General features: G+C 42.9%; 1 protein-coding gene across 1 annotated transcript in view; it reads right to left on the bottom strand.

The window, feature by feature from the left end:
* Positions 1–15021: 15021 nt before the first annotated feature.
* The window catches only part of cpe (carboxypeptidase E), a 62137-nt gene continuing 60042 nt past the window's right edge, over positions 15022–17116 (bottom strand). Inside the window, exon 9 of the mRNA XM_060916578.1 lies at positions 15022–16112. Coding sequence (XP_060772561.1) covers positions 16014–16112 — 99 coding nt within the window. The 3' untranslated portion in view covers positions 15022–16013. The remainder of the gene's footprint in view (positions 16113–17116) is intronic.

Genomic DNA, 17116 nt, shown 5'->3' with positions numbered 1-17116 from the left:
ACCTCTAAATTAGTTACGAAGTGGCTTAAGGACAACAAAGTGAAGGTATTGGAGTGGCCATCACAAAGCCCTGACATCAATCCTATAGAAAATTTGTGGGTGGCACTGAAAAGGCATGTGCAAGCAAGAAGGCCTGCAAATTTGACTCAACTCCACCAGTTCTGTCAGGAGGAACAGGCCAAAATTCCAGCAAGATATCGTGAGAAACTTGTGGAAGGCGACCCAAACCACTTGATCCAAGTTACAGTTCAAAGGTGTTTCTACCAAATACTAACCATCTTATCTCATCTCATCATCTCTAGCCGCTTTATCCTGTTCTACAGGGTCGCAGGCAAGCTGGAGCCTATCCCAGCTGACTACAGGCGAAAGGCGGGGTACACCCTGGACAAGTTGCCAGGTCATCACAGGGCTGACACATAGACACAGACAACCATTCACACTCACATTCACACCTACGGTCAATTTAGAGTCACCAGTTAACCTAACCTGCATGTCTTTGGACTGTGGGGGAAACTGGAGCACCCGGAGGAAACCCACGCGGACACGGGGAGAACATGCAAACTCCGCACAGAAAGGCCCTCGCCAGCCACGGGGCTCGAACCTGGACCTTCTTGCTGTGAGGCGACAGTGCTAACCACTACACCACCATGCCGCCCAAATACTAACCAAGTGTATGTAAACTTCTGACTTTGATGAAAGTAATTAAAATTCTCTAAGAAATTCTCTCTCTGATTATTCTGACATTTTAAAAATTAAAATATATATATATATATTTGGGGATCCTAACTGACCTAAAACTGGAAAAGTTTCCTCAGTTTTACTGTCAGACATGGAGAAAAAAAAGTTTGTCTTTTTCTAAACTGTATGTAAACTTCTGGTTGCAACTGATATATACAGTCAAGCTGGAAAGTCTGCACACCCCTTTCACCTTCTCCACATTTTATTATGTTACAGACTTATTCTACAATAGATTGAGTTCATTTTTTGTCCCAAAATTCTACACAAAATAGCCCATAATGACAAAGTGAAAACAGGTTTTTAGGCATTTGTGCCAATTTATTAAAAATCAAAATGTAAAATATATGTACACAAGTGTGCACACCCTTTGATATGACACCCAAAAGTGAACTGAGGTGCATTTTGTTTCCACTGATACTGCTTGAGATGTTTCTACAACTTAATTGGAGTTCACCTGTGGTAAATTCAATTGATTGGACATGACTGGGGATTGCCAAGACCTGCCTATATAAGGTCCCACAGTTGACAGTGCATGTGAGAGCAAACTCCAAGCCATGGGGTCAAAGGAATTATCTGCAGACCTCAGAAACAGGATTGTGTCAAGGCATAGATCTGGAGAAGGGTACAGAAAAGTTGCTGCAGCTTTACAGGTCCCAAAGAGCACAGTGGCCACCGTCATTCGTAAATGGAAGAAGTTTGGAATCACCAAGAATCTTCCTAGACCTGGCCACCCAGCCAAACTGAGTGATCAGGGAAGACGGGCCTTGGCCAGGGAGGTGAGCAGGAACCCGAGGGTCACTCTGACAGAGCTCCAGCGTATCCTTGTGGAGGCACATGACCGCCTGCTTGGAGTTTGCCAAAAGGCACCTAGAGGACCTCAAACCATGAGAAACAAGATTCTCTGGTCTGATGAAACCAAAATGGAACTTTCTGGCCTGAATACCAAGCATCATGTCTGGAGGAAACCAGGCACCGCTCATCACCTGGCTAATGCCATCCCTACAGTGAAGCATCATGATGTGGGGATGTTTTTCAGCAGTGGGAACAGGGCGACTAGTCCTGATAGAGGGAAAGATGAATGCAGCTAAGTACACCAAGATCCTTGAAGAAAACCTGCTCCAGAGCACTCTGGACCTCAGACTGGGATGAAGGTTTACTTTCCAACATGACAACGACCTGAAGCACACAGCCAAGAGAACAAAGGCGTGGCTTCAGAGAAAGTATGTGAATGTCCTTGAGTGGCCCAGCCAGAGCCCAGACCTGAATCCAACTGAACATCTGTGGAAGGAGCTTAATATTGGCTATGTACCAATGCTCCCCATCCAACCTGATGGAGCCTGCAAGGATATGCCAAGAGGAATGGGCAAAAATGTCCAGAAACAAGTGTGCCAAGCTTGTAGCTTCTTTCCCAAGATGCCTTGAAGCTGTAATTGCTGCCAAAGGTGCATCAACCAAGTATTAGGCTAAGGGTGTGTACAGATAGGTAACCCCTAAATAACTTATTTTTGTCAGTAAAATAAAATTGCATATTTTCTAAAAACCTGCTTTCACTTTGTCATTATGTGCTATTTTGTGTAGAACTTTGTGACAAAAAATGAACTCAATCTATTGTAGAATAAGTCTGTAACATAAAACATGGAGAACGTGAAAGGGGTGTGCAGACTTTCCAGCTTGGCTGTATATAAACTATGGAAACAAGTGTTTTACTGGGAAATACCCCACTTGTAATTTTCATATGAGCTCCATCCGGGACATGAAGAACCAAAACTGTAACAAATCTCTATATGTCGCTTATGAGGAAATTAATGAATTGTTTTGATAAATTTGTGTACATTTTGTTTGTGAATGTGTCTATATGATAGGGTTAAGGAAAGGAAATCACACTTTGGCTTGAAGATATGAAGTTTATCTTTTCATGTTGGAAAAACTTGCATTTTTCATACAAAATACATTGCAGATCTGAATGACATATTTCCTGATATGTCATTTCGATGACGTCACTCCCAGTGTTTTCCCGCTGATTATACACACGTTGTCAAAATGGTGAACTGGTTCATAATTAAAATTCTTTTGATTAACTTGCGTAGTTTTTTTGTGGAAGGGTGACATGGTGGTGTAGTGGTTAGCGCTGTCGCCTCACAGCAAGAAGGTCCGGGTTCGAGCCCCGTGGCCGGCGAGGGCCTTTCTGTGTGGAGTTTGCATGTTCTCCCCGTGTCCGCGTGGGTTTCCTCCAGGTGCTCTGGTTTCCCCCACAGTCTAAAGACATGCAGGTTAGGTTAACTGGTGACTCTAAATTGACCGTAGGTGTGAATGTGAGTGTGAATGGTTGTCTGTGTCTATGTGTCAGCCCTGTGATGACCTGGCGACTTGTCCAGGGTGTACCCCGGCTTTCGCCTGTAGTCAGCTGGGATAGGCTCCAGCTTGCCTGCGACCCTGTAGAACAGGATAAAGCGGCTACAGATAATGAGATGAGTTTTTTTGTGGATGTGTCTATAGAGATCTTGCATGTGACGTCACAGCCGATCCAGATTGTAACAGACGCCATCTTGTTGGTCAAACGCCATATTTCCGCCTTCTACTTCTACTTCTGCTTCTACTTCTACCTTTTCTTCTGGAAAACCCTACTATATACAATTCTACTACAATGGCTGCGGCTACAAGCTGTCCCTACCTGTGCACGTTTTTTATGTTTTTTGTGTGTATTTTTGCGTGTTGTTCGTCTGTACCGGACTTCAATATCTACTACAACCGTATGGACTTACTGGACATTGGTTTCCAGCAGAAAATGACGGTTTGTAGCGATTTCCATCACATGCACAACATTCCGGACGAGATAGCGAGACCAGCGGGGTCTCCGTGGATTGTTATTGGGTCTGGCAGGCGAAGGAGGCGGCGTCAGGAGAGGAAGCAAAAGCGAGGCTGCAGAGCCGGCCTGTTGACTAAGCTCAGAAAACAGCCACTCAAATCTCCACTGCCAAGCCTCTATCTCTCCAATGCCAGATCCATGGTAAACAAGACGGACGATTTGGAATTACAGCTGGAATTACCTTATTCTATTCTATTCTATAATCGGCTGGTCAGTGCTATACTAGATACTACTGATATATCTAGTATCAGTACTAGTAATACTTAAGTGACTTACCCGTCCAATGAGGATTGTTATTTTCTTTTTTACAAGATGCCACATCTGAGGGCAGCTGACAAATCCTGAATTTCTGTAAAGATAACTGTCCAGAGATTTATAAGCACGCAGTGCTTCACCACTGAACAGCGAGGGAAAGTTTATGAGGTAATTATACACATCTGGGTATTCCACCTCTGGCAGTTCCATATCCACTGACACGGTCGTGAAAACTACGTCCGGTAATCGATAAGGGTCACTAATCTGTAGGTCGTTTATTTTAGACATATATCTAGTTATCTGTTCATTAGAAAAATGAGCCGTGTAGTCCGTCGGTTGAAATTTATCCATTTTGTACACGAGTTCAGCAGTATTCAGCGGTGTTTTTTACCGACAAGATGGCAGCTGTGTACTTTCCGGTCACGTGACTGCAAGATCTCTATAGAATATAAAGAACATTACATGATAGAGCGAAGATATGAAGTTTATCTTCTCATGTTGAAAAATAGATCATTCCTTTGCCTCAATCACTCATGAAATATATGATCACCACTCAAAGATAAACTTCATATCTTCATGCCACTGTGTAATATCCTCTATATATCCCCTATATGTTACATAGCAGTTTTCATACTTAGTAGCTTTCAGTAGTTTATTTTTACCTGTTAGGTTTGTTGGTATTTCTAAGCACGTTTATTTTGTGACCATGATGAAACTAGTTAAACATTTGGCTCATCATTCACATGCTGACAATAACATTCTGCCTATTGATTTTTGCCATTGAGGTTTTTTTTTTTATAGGACTGAATTGAAAACATTAGGTCCAATTTGACATTATTTACAGATAACATGACTTGGTACTACTGGCAGTCTGCTACTGTATAACTATACTTTCCTTTGAAATATCTTCTTCTTCTTTCAGTTGCTCTTGTCAGGGGTCACCACAGCAGATTATCATGACCAGCATATTTGATCTGGCATAGGTTTTACACCGAATGCCCTTCCTGACGCAACCCTCCCCAATTTATGCAGGTTTGGGACTGGTGTTAAGTACGCACTGGCTTGTGCAACCCCAGTGGCTGGGTATTTTACTTAATCTGTATGTCTTTGAGCTGTAGGAGGAAACTGGAGCACTCAGAGGAAACCCACACAGACATGGGGAGAACATGCAAACTCCACACAGAAAAGTCCCTGTCAGCCGTGAGGCTTGAATCCAGAACCTTCTTGCTGTGAGGCAACGGTGCTAACTACTGCACCATTGTTTGAAATATAATCATTAAAATTCTTCACAAATCTTGTTTTTGCCTTAACATGCACATGCTTGAAGCATCCTTTTCCATGAGTCATCATTAATTACAGTGTTTTGTAAAAGTATTCATCCCCCTTGGTATTTGTCCTGTTTTGTCACATTACAAGCTGGAATTAAAATGGATTTTGGGAGGGTTAGCACCATTTGATTTATACAACATGCCTACAATTTTAAAGGTGCAATTTTTTTTTTGAGACACAAACAATAATTAAGATGAAAAAACAGAAATCTGGAGTGTGCATAGGTATTCATTCCCTTTCATATGAAACCTCTAAATAAGAGCTGGTCCAAACAATTCACTTCATAAATCACATAATTAGTTGAATAAGCTCCACTTGTGTGCAATCAAAGTGTCACATGATCTGTCGCATGATGTTTGTATAAATCAATCTGTTCTGGAAGGACCCTGACTCTGCAACACTACTAAGCAAGCAACACGAAAACCAAGGAACCTCCAAACAGGTCAGAGACAAAGTTGTGAAGTATAGATCAGGGTTGGGTTATAAACAAATAACCCAAACTTTGAATATCCCAGGGAGCACCATTAAATCCATTATAGCAAAATGGAAAGAATATGTCACCACTACAAACCTGACAAGAGAAGGCCACCCACCAAAACTCACAGACCGGGCAAGGAGGGCATTAATCAGAGATGCAACAAAGACACCAAAGATAACACTGAAGGAGCTGCAAAGATCCACAGCGGAGATGGGAGTATCTGTCCATAGGACCACTTTAAGCCATACACTCCACAGAGTGGGGCTTTATGGAAGACTGGCCAGAAAAAAAGCCAGTGCTTAAGAAAACATGTTTGGAGTTTGCCCAACAGCATGTGACAGACTCCCCAAACACATGGAAGAAGATTCTCTGGTCAAATGAGACTAAAATTGAATTTTTTGGCCATCATGGGAAATGCCATGTGTGGCGCAAACCCAACACCCTGAGAACACCATTCCTACAGTGAAGTATGGTGGTGGCAGCATCATGCTGTGGGGATGTTTTTCATCTGCAGGGACAGGAAAGCTGGTCAGGACTGAAGCTTTGATGGATGGCACTAAATACAGGGCAGTTCTGGAGGAAAACCTGTTTGAGACTGGGACGAAGGTTCACGTCCCAGCAGGACAATGACCCTAAACATACTGCTAAAGCTACACTGTAGTGGTTTAAAGGGAAACATTTAAATGTCTTGGAATGACCTAGTCAAAGTTCAATCCAATTGAGAATCTGTGGCATATCTTGAAGATTGCTGGTGTAATCTAGCCCAGTGGCTAGATGTGCTAAGCTAATACAGACATACCCCAACAGACTTGCAGCTGTAACTGCAGCAAAAGGTGGCTCTACAAAGTATTGACTTTGGTGGGGTGAATACCTATGCACACTCCAGATTTCTGTTTTTTCATCTTAATTATTGTTTGTATCACAATAAAACAACAATTTGCACCTTTAAAGTGGTAGGCATGTTGTGTAAATCAAATGGCGCTAACCCCCCAAAATCCATTTTAATTCCAGCACGTAATGCGACAAAACAGGACAAACACCAAGGGGGATGAATACTTTTGCAAGACACTGTATATGCTATGAAGAATGTGTATTTTAGTTGCACAATCCTCAAACAAACATGTATAACAGGAAATCACATAATCTGAAATTTCTGAAGAGCTTGCGGAGAAGAAAACTAAATTCTCTCATTCTTTTTTCATTTTTTATATTGATTGATTGATTGATTGCTTTATTCCGAACAGTAAAGGAGATATAAAAACAAAAAATAAAAAAAAATGCAATAAATCAAAACATCGTCATAAACAAACAGAATAGCGTAGCCACAAGGCAGTAACATAATAATGTTCGGAAAGGATTAGGAAGAAGTAAATAACTTATCAAATCCTAACCCTCTATACCACCACTAATCAAACGTCACTTTCCACCATAATAAACTATATATACAAAAGAAAACAAAACCAACAAACAAAAAAGAAAACATACCAAGACATACCAACATGGTATAATATCGACCAAATCAAATCATATATACAGATACTTATGTTATGCATATATACACACATACAATACATATATACAGTACATACATATACACATACCTATAACTATACACATCCATACGTACACAGACACCCATAATATCATAATTATGCATATTATGCATATATATTATATACAATTATGCATATGCATATATATACACATACATACTCACATTTTATATAATATATATATCCATACTGTATGTACCCATACCCACATATATACACTTATAATATTATCAATAGAATGTTATTGTAATTCCTCCTCCCTATACCTCATAGAGATCTGTTCCTTATACCTTTTTTTGAACTGGTTTATAGTTGTACATTTCATGAGCTCCACATTCAAACTGTTCCATAGCTTTACTCCACAAATAGAAATACTGAACATTTTTAACGTTGTCCCAGCACTGCGAATTTTAAATTTCAATTTCCCCCTAAAATTATAGCCCCCCCCTCCCCCCCCTCCCCCCCCATCTGAGAACATTGTTTGAATATTCCTTGGTACTTTATAATTCCTTACTTTGTACATTATTAAGGCAGTTTTATATTGTATAATATCCCTGAATTTTAAACATTTTGAAATTAAGAACAGTGAATTAGTATGATCTCAGTAACCAGCACTATGAATTATTCTTATAGCTCTTTTCTGAAGTATAGTTATTGCATGAAGTGAACATTTATACATATTTCCCCACACCACTGAGCAGTAATTTAAGTACGGTAAAACCAGGGAACAGTAAAGAATGCGGAGTGAATTATAGTCCAGGACGTGCTTAGCTATACTCAACACAGATATGCTTCTTGATAGTTTAATTAGTATGTACTTTATATGTGATTTCCAAGTAATTCTATTGTCTATTATTACCCCAAGAAATTTATTATTAGAAACTCTTTCAATATCAACACCATCTACCTGTACATTTATTGCCTTATTTATTTTATAATTATTAAATAACATGATTTTTGTTTTAGACAGATTTAATGATAATTTATTTTGATCAAACCAACTTTTTCTCATCTCATTATCTCTAGCCGCTTTATCCTGTTCTACAGGGTCGCAGGCAAGCTGGAGCCTATCCCAGCTGACTACGGGCGAAAGGCGGGGTACACCCTGGACAAGTCGCCAGGTCATCACAGGGCTGACACATAGACACAGACAACCATTCACACTCACATTCACACCTACGGTCAATTTAGAGCCACCAGTTAACTTAACCTGCATGTCTTTGGACTGTGGGGGAAACCGGAGCACCCGGAGAAAACCCACGCGGACATGGGGAGAACATGCAAACTCCGCACAGAAAGGCCCTCGCCGGCCATGGGGCTCGAACCCAGACCTTCTTGCTGTGAGGCGACAGCGTTAACCACTACACCACTGTGCCGCCCCAAACCAACTTTTTAACCTGCACAATTCTGGAGATTATGTTTTCTCATCTCATCTCATCTCATTATCTCTAGCCGCTTTATCCTTCTACAGGGTCGCAGGCAAGCTGGAGCCTATCCCAGCTGACTACGGGCGAAAGGCGGGGTACACCCTGGACAAATCGCCAGGTCATCACAGGGCTGACACATAGACACAGACAACCATTCACACTCACATTCACACCTACGGTCAATTTAGAGCCACCAGTTAACTTAACCTGCATGTCTTTGGACTGTGGGGGAAACCGGAGCACCCGGAGAAAACCCACGCGGACATGGGGAGAACATGCAAACTCCGCACAGAAAGGCCCTCGCCGGCCACGGGGCTCGAACCCGGACCTTCTTGCTGTGAGGCGACAGCGCTAACCACTACACCACCGTGCCGCCCCAAACCAACTTTTTAACCTGCACAATTCTGAAGAGATTATGTTTTCTAACTCCTGTAAATTTGTTCCAGAACAAAACATATTTGTGTCATCTGCAAATAATACCATCTTAAATATCTTTAATACATTGCACATGTGGCGGCACGGTGGTGTGGTGGTTAGCGCTGTCGCCTCACAGCAAGAAGGTCCTGGGTTCGAGCCCCGGGGCCGGCGAGGGCCCTTCTGTGTGGAGTTTGCATGTTCTCCCCGTGTCCGCGTGGGTTTCCTCCGGGTGCTCCGGTTTCCCCCACAGTCCAAAAGACATGCAGGTTAGGTTAACTGGTGGCTCTAAATTGACCGTGAGTGTGAATGGTTGTCTGTGTCTATGTGTCAGCCCTGTGATAACCTGGCGACTTGTCCAGGGTGTACCCCGCCTTTCGCCCGTAGTCAGCTGGGATAGGCTCCAGCTTGCCTGCGACCCTGTAGGATAAAGCGGCTAGAGATAATGAGATGAGATGAGACATTGCACATGTCATTTATATAAAGAATGAAAAGTTTAGGACCCAATACTGACCCCTGGGGGACACCACAATCAATATTCAAATGAGTTGAGACAGAATCACCCAAGTTCACATATTGTGTCCTGTTGCTCAAATAACTTCTTATCCAATTTAATACAACTCCCCTTATCCCATATTATTCCATCTTATTAATTAATATATCATGTTTAATAGGATCAAAAGCTTTTTGAAGATCAATAAATATCCCAGCGACATATTTTTATCATCTATAGAGTTACTGATTTCTTCAATTGATTCCATTAGTGCCATCTCTGTTGATCTATTTGCTCTAAATCCATATTGACTATCACTGAGTAGTTTGTATTTTTCAATGAATTTATCTAATCTGTTATTGAATAGTTTTTTAAGAATTTTGGAGAATTGAGGAAGTAAAGAAACAGGTCTGTAATTTGTGAAGTTGTGTTTGTCCTCAGATTTATACAATGGAATTACTTTTGCTATTTTCATATTGCTTGGAAATGTACCGGTTTGAAATGACAAGTTACAGATGTATGTTAATGGTTTAGAAATCCCCCCAATAATAGTTTTCACTAGTTTCATATCAATATCATTACAATCTGTGGATATTTTATGACTTTATTTATTAACTATATCAATAATTTCCTTCTCATCTATTGGTGTAAGAAACATAGAACAATAATTCCTCTTTATAATATTATCTATACAATCATCATTTGTTACCGGATCAGAGATATTTTGAGCTAATCTTGGTCCAACATTAACAAAAAAATTATTAAAACTATTAGCAACTACATCCATGTTATAATTTTTGATACCTTTGTCATTAAAGTATTTAGGGTAATGTATTTGTTGCTCGGCTGCTCCCCAGAGCAACATCACCAATGCTTCCGGGTGCTGGCATTGGAGGAGGTCAGCCGGCCGTTTGCATTCGGCCAGCAACTCCGGGACGCCTGCTGGTGGTGGCTGAGGGCGGAAGACTGCGACGCCGACAAGATCATCGATTTGGTGGCACTGGAGCAGTTTGTCTCTCGACTTCCAGAAGGAATAGCGGAATGGGTCCAGTGTCATCACCCGGCGTTGCTGGAGGGAGCCATCGAGCTGGTGGCGGACCATCTGGAGGCGGCTCTGACGGCAGGCAGATGAGGTGTCTCCCCTCGCTTCTCTTCTCTCTCTCTCTCTTTTCTCCCCCTGTCTCTCATCCCCCTCTCCACCCCATTCCCCTGCCACGGAGGTGGCGGCTGGCTCCTCCCCAGCCAGCCCATCGCACCCGTGGTGTCCTCCCCTCTCCCTCTCCTGTGTCTGTGTTGTCTCCCCCTCAGGTGAGTGACACCCATAACACCAATGCAGAGGGAAAGCCTGGGCCGGTGTGCTGGCGCAGCGGGGAATCGGAGCATCTCCAGGGTCAGAGCTCTGCAAGGGAGGTGGGTGCTGTAATCCGGATCCCCGACGTGCCAGAAACCTCCCCCGATCGGGCCAGAACGTATCGCATACCGGCGAGTATTCAAGGGGCTACATCTATGCTTTGGTGGATTCCGGTTGTAATCAGACCTCAATGCACCAACACCTGGTGCAAGGTGAGGCATTGGAGGGAGCACAAGCAGTGAAAGTGTTGTGTGTGCATGGGGATGTTCACCATTACCCTCTAGTGTCTGTCCAAATTCTATTCCAGGGCCAAATGCATAGAATAAAGGTGGTGGTTAGTCCCCGTCTCAACCACTCATTGATTTTGGGTACTGATTGGCCGGGATTTGAAAAACCGAATGGAATATTTAACATGCAGTGGGTCCTGCACTAGTAGTTCACGGGAAGATCCCGGTGTGGCGTTGACTAGAGAAGCTGTCACAGAGCTGTCTACGTCAACACCGCGTCAGAGTGAGGAGCAGCCCGCTTCTCCTCCCTCTCTCGGGGATTCCCTTGGGGATTTCCCGTTAGAGCAGTCACGAGACGAGACTCTGCGGCATGCGATTGACCAAGTGAGAGTAATCGATAGTCAAATTCTTTAGCCAAGCGCAGCACTGACCTTCCCCTATTTTGCCATTATTAAATATAGATTGTACCGAGCGATGCAGGACACTCAAACTAAGGAATGAATAACCCAGTTGTTAATCCCAAAGAGCCGTAGGGAACTCATATTAGATGTGGCTCATTTTAATCCCATGGCTGAACACTTGGGGCAAGATAAAACACTAGCCCGATTAATGGCCCGGTTCTATTGGTGGTATTGGTGGTAGTGCATAGCCGCCCTTACCGATTGCCCGAACACAAGAAAAAGGTGGTTCGGGACAAACTCAAGGTCATGCTCGAAATGGGCATAGTTGAGGAGTCCCACAGTGACTGGAACAGCCCAGTGGTCCTGGTTCCCAAGACAGATGGGTCGGTCCGGTTCTGTGTGGACTATAGAAAGGTCAACATGGTGTCTAAATTTGATGCATACCCAATGCCTCGCATTGATGAGTTGCTTGATCGGTTAGGCGCTGCTTGCTTTTATTCGACACTGGATCTAACAAAGGGATATTGGCAGATCCCCTTGACTCCTCTTTCCCGAGAGAAAACAGCCTTTTCCACACCGTTTGGATTACACCAATTTGTCACGCTCCCTTTTGGGTTGTTTGGGGCGCCCGCTACGCTCCAGCAGCTTATGGACAGGGTCCTCCGCCCTCACGCTGCCTACGCGGCTGCCTATCTAGAAGACATCGTAATTTACAGTAATGATTGGCTGCAGCACTTGGAACACTTGAGGGCCATTCTAAAGTTGCTGAGGCGAGTGGGCCTCACAGCTAACCCCAAAAAGTGTGCGATTGGGCGGGTGGAAGTACGGTATCTGGGGTTCCACTTGGGCCATGGGCAGGTGCATCCCCAAATGAACAAGACCGCAGCAATTGCGGCCTGTCCGAGGCCCAAGACCAAAAAGGAGGTGAGATGGTTCTTGGGGCTAGCTGGCTATTATCGTAGTGTGGCAGCGGGGGCATGGTCAAGTGTCAGTCTGTGAATGGAGGGCGGAGTCAGGGAAGGTAAGTGGCAGAATCACTGCACCTGATGGGAATTAACCTGTGTTTGTGTGTCTTCCCCAGTGACCGCGCCCTATAAGAGGAGAGGGAGAGCAGAGGAAGGGAGCTCTCCCCAACCTGGACACTTGTGTGCGTGTGTGTTTGTGGGTGAGTGAAATATAAGACGCTGAAAAGCGAAATAAAAGAGTTTGTCAGAACTCAGTTCTGGCCTGCCGTGCTTCTGTACTTTCTCCTGGGTTTCGGCACCACTGTAGACATTGTTTAAGGTGGGTGGAGCACAGAAGCATGGCAGGCCAGAATTGAGTTCTCACAAACTCTTTTATTTCGCTTTTCAGCATCTTATATTTCACTCACCCACACCCACAAGTGTCCAGGTTGGGGAGAGCTCCCTTCCTCTGCTCTCCCTCTCCTCTTATAGGGCGCAGTCACTAGGGAAGACACACAAACATAGGTTAATTCCCATCAGGTGCAGTGACTCCGCCCTCCATTCACAGACCGACACTTGACCACGCCCCCGCTGCCACATGTAGGTTTCTACCTAATTATTCGGACGTCACCAGCCCGTTAACCGATCTCACTAAAAAGGGGGCTCCAGATCTGGTCCAGTGGACGGAGCAGTGCCAACAGGCCTTCTCTGAGGTAAAAGCTGCACTGTGTGGGGGGCCACTTTTACACTCCCCTGACTTCTCTCTCCCCTTTATTTTGCAGACTGATGCATTGGACAGAGGGCTGGGGGCCGTTTTGTCCCAGGAGGTGGAGGGCGAGGAGCACCCCGTACTGTACATCAGCCAGAAACTCTCCATGTGTGAAAGCAGGTACAGCACAATCGAGAAGGAGTGTCTTGCCATCAAGTGGGCGGTCCTCGCCCTCCGATACTACCTGCTGGGGCGCCCTTTAACTCTCTGTTCGGACCACGCACCCCTCCAGTGGCTCCACCGCATGAAGGATGCCAATGTGCGGATCACCCGTTGGTATCTTGCCCTCCAGCCATTTAAGTTCGAGGTGATCCACAGGCCAGGGGCGCAGATGGTGGTGGCGGACTTCCTGTCCCGTCGGGGGGGGGTCAGCTTCAGGCCAGACGGCTCCCCGGCCTGAGTCGGGTATGTGGCAGCGGGGGCGTGGCCAAGCAGCAGTCTGTGAATGGAGGGCGGGGTCGGGGAAGGTAAGTGGCTAAGTCATTCCACCTGCTGTCAATTAATGTGTGTGTGTGTGTGTGTGTGTGTGTGTGTGTGTGTGTGTGTGTGTGTGTGTGTGTGTGTGTGTGTTTGTTACAGGGATGGAGCATAAAAGTAGAGAGAGCAGAGAAAGGGAGCTCTCTCCCCGACCACAATGCATGTGTGTGTGAGTGAGTGAGTGAGTGAGTGAAAGAAAGCTGAAAAGCCAAAATAAAAGTGCTTGTGTAAACATCAACTCTCGCCTGCCGTGCTTCTGTGCTCCACCCACATCAGGAAGTGCTACACTTACGTTTAATGTTGAGGAACATCCATGAAACATGAACAGTTCCTCTCAAAGTGTGTTACTACGGAAACGATAACGCATCAGAACAAAACTATGAACAACGCTCAAAACTGATGTTGTTGGAAATTAACACCTTCTGACCAATCAGAATTGAGCATTCAACATCACTGTGGTGTAAGACGACTAAACGATTGGATTCCTTCTGATCAGCAGTGCATTCATACACAAGACTTAACAAATCAATCTGGAAAGTGAAACAGAAATTTGGGATTCAATCTCATGTTTATCTTTAAGACGTACAGTACTATGAATAAGGATGCAATCTGTGTGTGTAGTGCTGCCACACAGTGTTAAGTGAAATCATAGTTATAGTGCACATGTTACCAGAAAGTTGCTCATTTACCCCTGGAGGCTGGTGTCATTCTGAATATACGGTACTATGCAAAAGTCTTGGCACTCTATTTTTTTTTCCCATTCAAACTTTGTTATAGATTTCTATTTTATGACTTCGACATTGAGTTGGTACAAAAACATTTTAGAGTTCCAAATGTTTGTTTTCCAGCACAAAATTAAATGTTACAGAAAAAAAAAGTTTGTATCTGAGCAGCACATTCCATAAGTAATGACTTTTCAGATTCAAAAAGAAAATGTTATGAAGGCTGCTGGGTTTTGGTGCAAAATTAAGAAGCAAGTGTGACAGTCAAAGTGTCCAGAAGAACTGTGGCTGGTTCTGTAAGACACTCGGTAAAACCTACAGCTCGTTTCCTTATCAAACTGCACTCATTGTACCTGAGACCACTATTTTTTTTTCTTAAAGCAAAGGGTCGTCTCACACCAAATATTGAATTTGTTTCATTTATTATGGCTTACTGATTACAGTATTTTTTTAAATATTGAAACATCTCATTTCATTATTTTTTAAGCCATTCTTCATTTACAGCATTTCTTTACATGTGCCTCAGACTTTTGCACAGTGTCATTTTAATTATACAGACAGACAGACAAAGAACAAATTCAGAGTTATAGTGTTTATTAAATAAAGACTGTAGCTTGGTATCTGTGTCACACTTGTGCATTGTGGTACTGTTTACAAAATCGTTACATTTGTGCCATCGCTGTCTGTTCCATTAAATTTAAGAATATACATCATAACCAGTTTATAGCTCGAATAGAATTATTTCTTATATAGCTCTAAGAATAAAAGAGTTCTCTAAGAAGCTCTTGAACATTCCCTAGAATTCATTTATATTAAATATTTAATATCATAAAACTAGACTGATGCAACTTGTTTTAAAATAGCAATAACAACACCTATAACAACATCAAGAACAACAACAACAACAACAACAAAAACATTCACAGAACAATGTTTCAACAGAAAAGATGGAAAGCATAAATACGATGTAGAGTCGTCTACGTTGGCGTCGGTCTTAATTCGTTCCTTTCGTTATTAATAGTGATTAAACGAATAAAATTCATTTTTGACATACATTCATTCACAACGCAGTGCTTCCTGGTTGGTTGGGTGGTTGGTGATCAAAGTGTCTTACAACAACAATGTTGAAAATGAAAGATAGAAGAGTACACCATTTGCTTTATTTACTATCTGTGTGTGTGTGTATATATGTGTGGACACACACACACACACACACACACACACACACACACACACATACACAGGCAGGTGATAATTAAATTATTGCAAACAACACCTATAAGCTAAATGCCCATCACTATTTGCAGAAAAGAAACCATCAATACATTAGGGCTTTTGATTCGACAAACTGAAACGTGAGTTTTCATCTTCCTTCTCTCCTGGTACACATTCTTGTACAGAAGAACTCAGCGTTCCAAGTTCGTGTCGCCAAGTTAAGCATTTTCATCCACAAGTAGTGCCCCTAAAAAAGCTACTCTAATGTAAATGAGCACACATACAACATCGAGTAAATACTTTACATCCAGGATGCTCAGTCAAATCAGCGACTGACTGCTCTGGAATCACAATTTAGAAATTCAGGGTCTCCGACATCATCTTCCACCAATCCATAAGCTCCTCCTTCTCTTCCTCCTTCCGTTCCTCCAAGGACTCCAACTCAAAATCGAGCTGCGGAACGAACACAGAGTCAGAAGCAAGATTTTCTTCCAACAACACATCTCGATTTCACAGTAGCGTTTCTCTAATGAGAACGCGTCAGTTTTATATCTTTTGAGTTACATTCCGTCTCCAGCCTCGCTTTCTTTCTCTCCTGAAATGAAGTTAATAAGACAAAACAAAAAGCGACAAAAAAAAGAGTGCTCTGAGAGCACAATATCCCCCGCTGGCAACTAGGCCATAACTCTGGTAAAATGCGACTGAATTGAACGAAATTGCAATATGTGTATTACCGACATATAACAAAGAATCCTGCCAAGCTTCATGAAATTCCTCCAAAAATTGTGAGAGGAGTTGATTTCAGAAGGTGAGTACCCTTCCCGGGACGGACGGACGGACATCGCTACGACATAATCCCCCTTCAGGCCTTTCGGCCAGCGAGGGATAATAAAAACTGTGAGGGAAGTTGATTTCAGAAAGCAAGCACACCCTCATGAAATTGACAAAGTACAAATTTGTTAATAATCAAGGGCATAACTCTGGTAAAATCTGCCCAAATTAAACCAAATTTCAATCTGCATATAACTGTCATATAACAAAGCCTTTTGCCAAGTCTGGTGAAATTCCTCCACAAATTGTGAGAGGAGTTGATTTCAGAAGAACGTGCACCCTCATGAAATTGTCAAAGCACAAGTGATTTAATCAAGGCTCAAAACTCTGGTAAAATTTTCACAAACAAAATTAAATTGCAATCTGTGTATTACCGTCATATAATGAGCCCTTTTGCCGAGCTTCGAGAAATTCGTCCAAAAATTATGAGAGGAGTCGATGTCAGAAGGCGAGCACACCTTCAGGAAATTGTCAAAGTATAACGTTGTTAATCAATGGCTGTAACTCTGGTAAAATGCGACCGAATTGAACAAAATAACAAAATGCGTACTAATGACATATAACAATACCTTTTGTCAAGTTTGGTGAAATTCCTCCACAAATTGTGAGAGGAGTTGATTTCAGAA

This window comes from Neoarius graeffei, chromosome 3, assembly GCF_027579695.1.
Source record: "Neoarius graeffei isolate fNeoGra1 chromosome 3, fNeoGra1.pri, whole genome shotgun sequence".
NCBI classification, from domain to species: domain Eukaryota; kingdom Metazoa; phylum Chordata; class Actinopteri; order Siluriformes; family Ariidae; genus Neoarius; species Neoarius graeffei.
The sequence above is the reverse complement of the archived record's forward strand: the minus strand, read 5'-3'. Positions and strand labels throughout refer to the sequence as shown.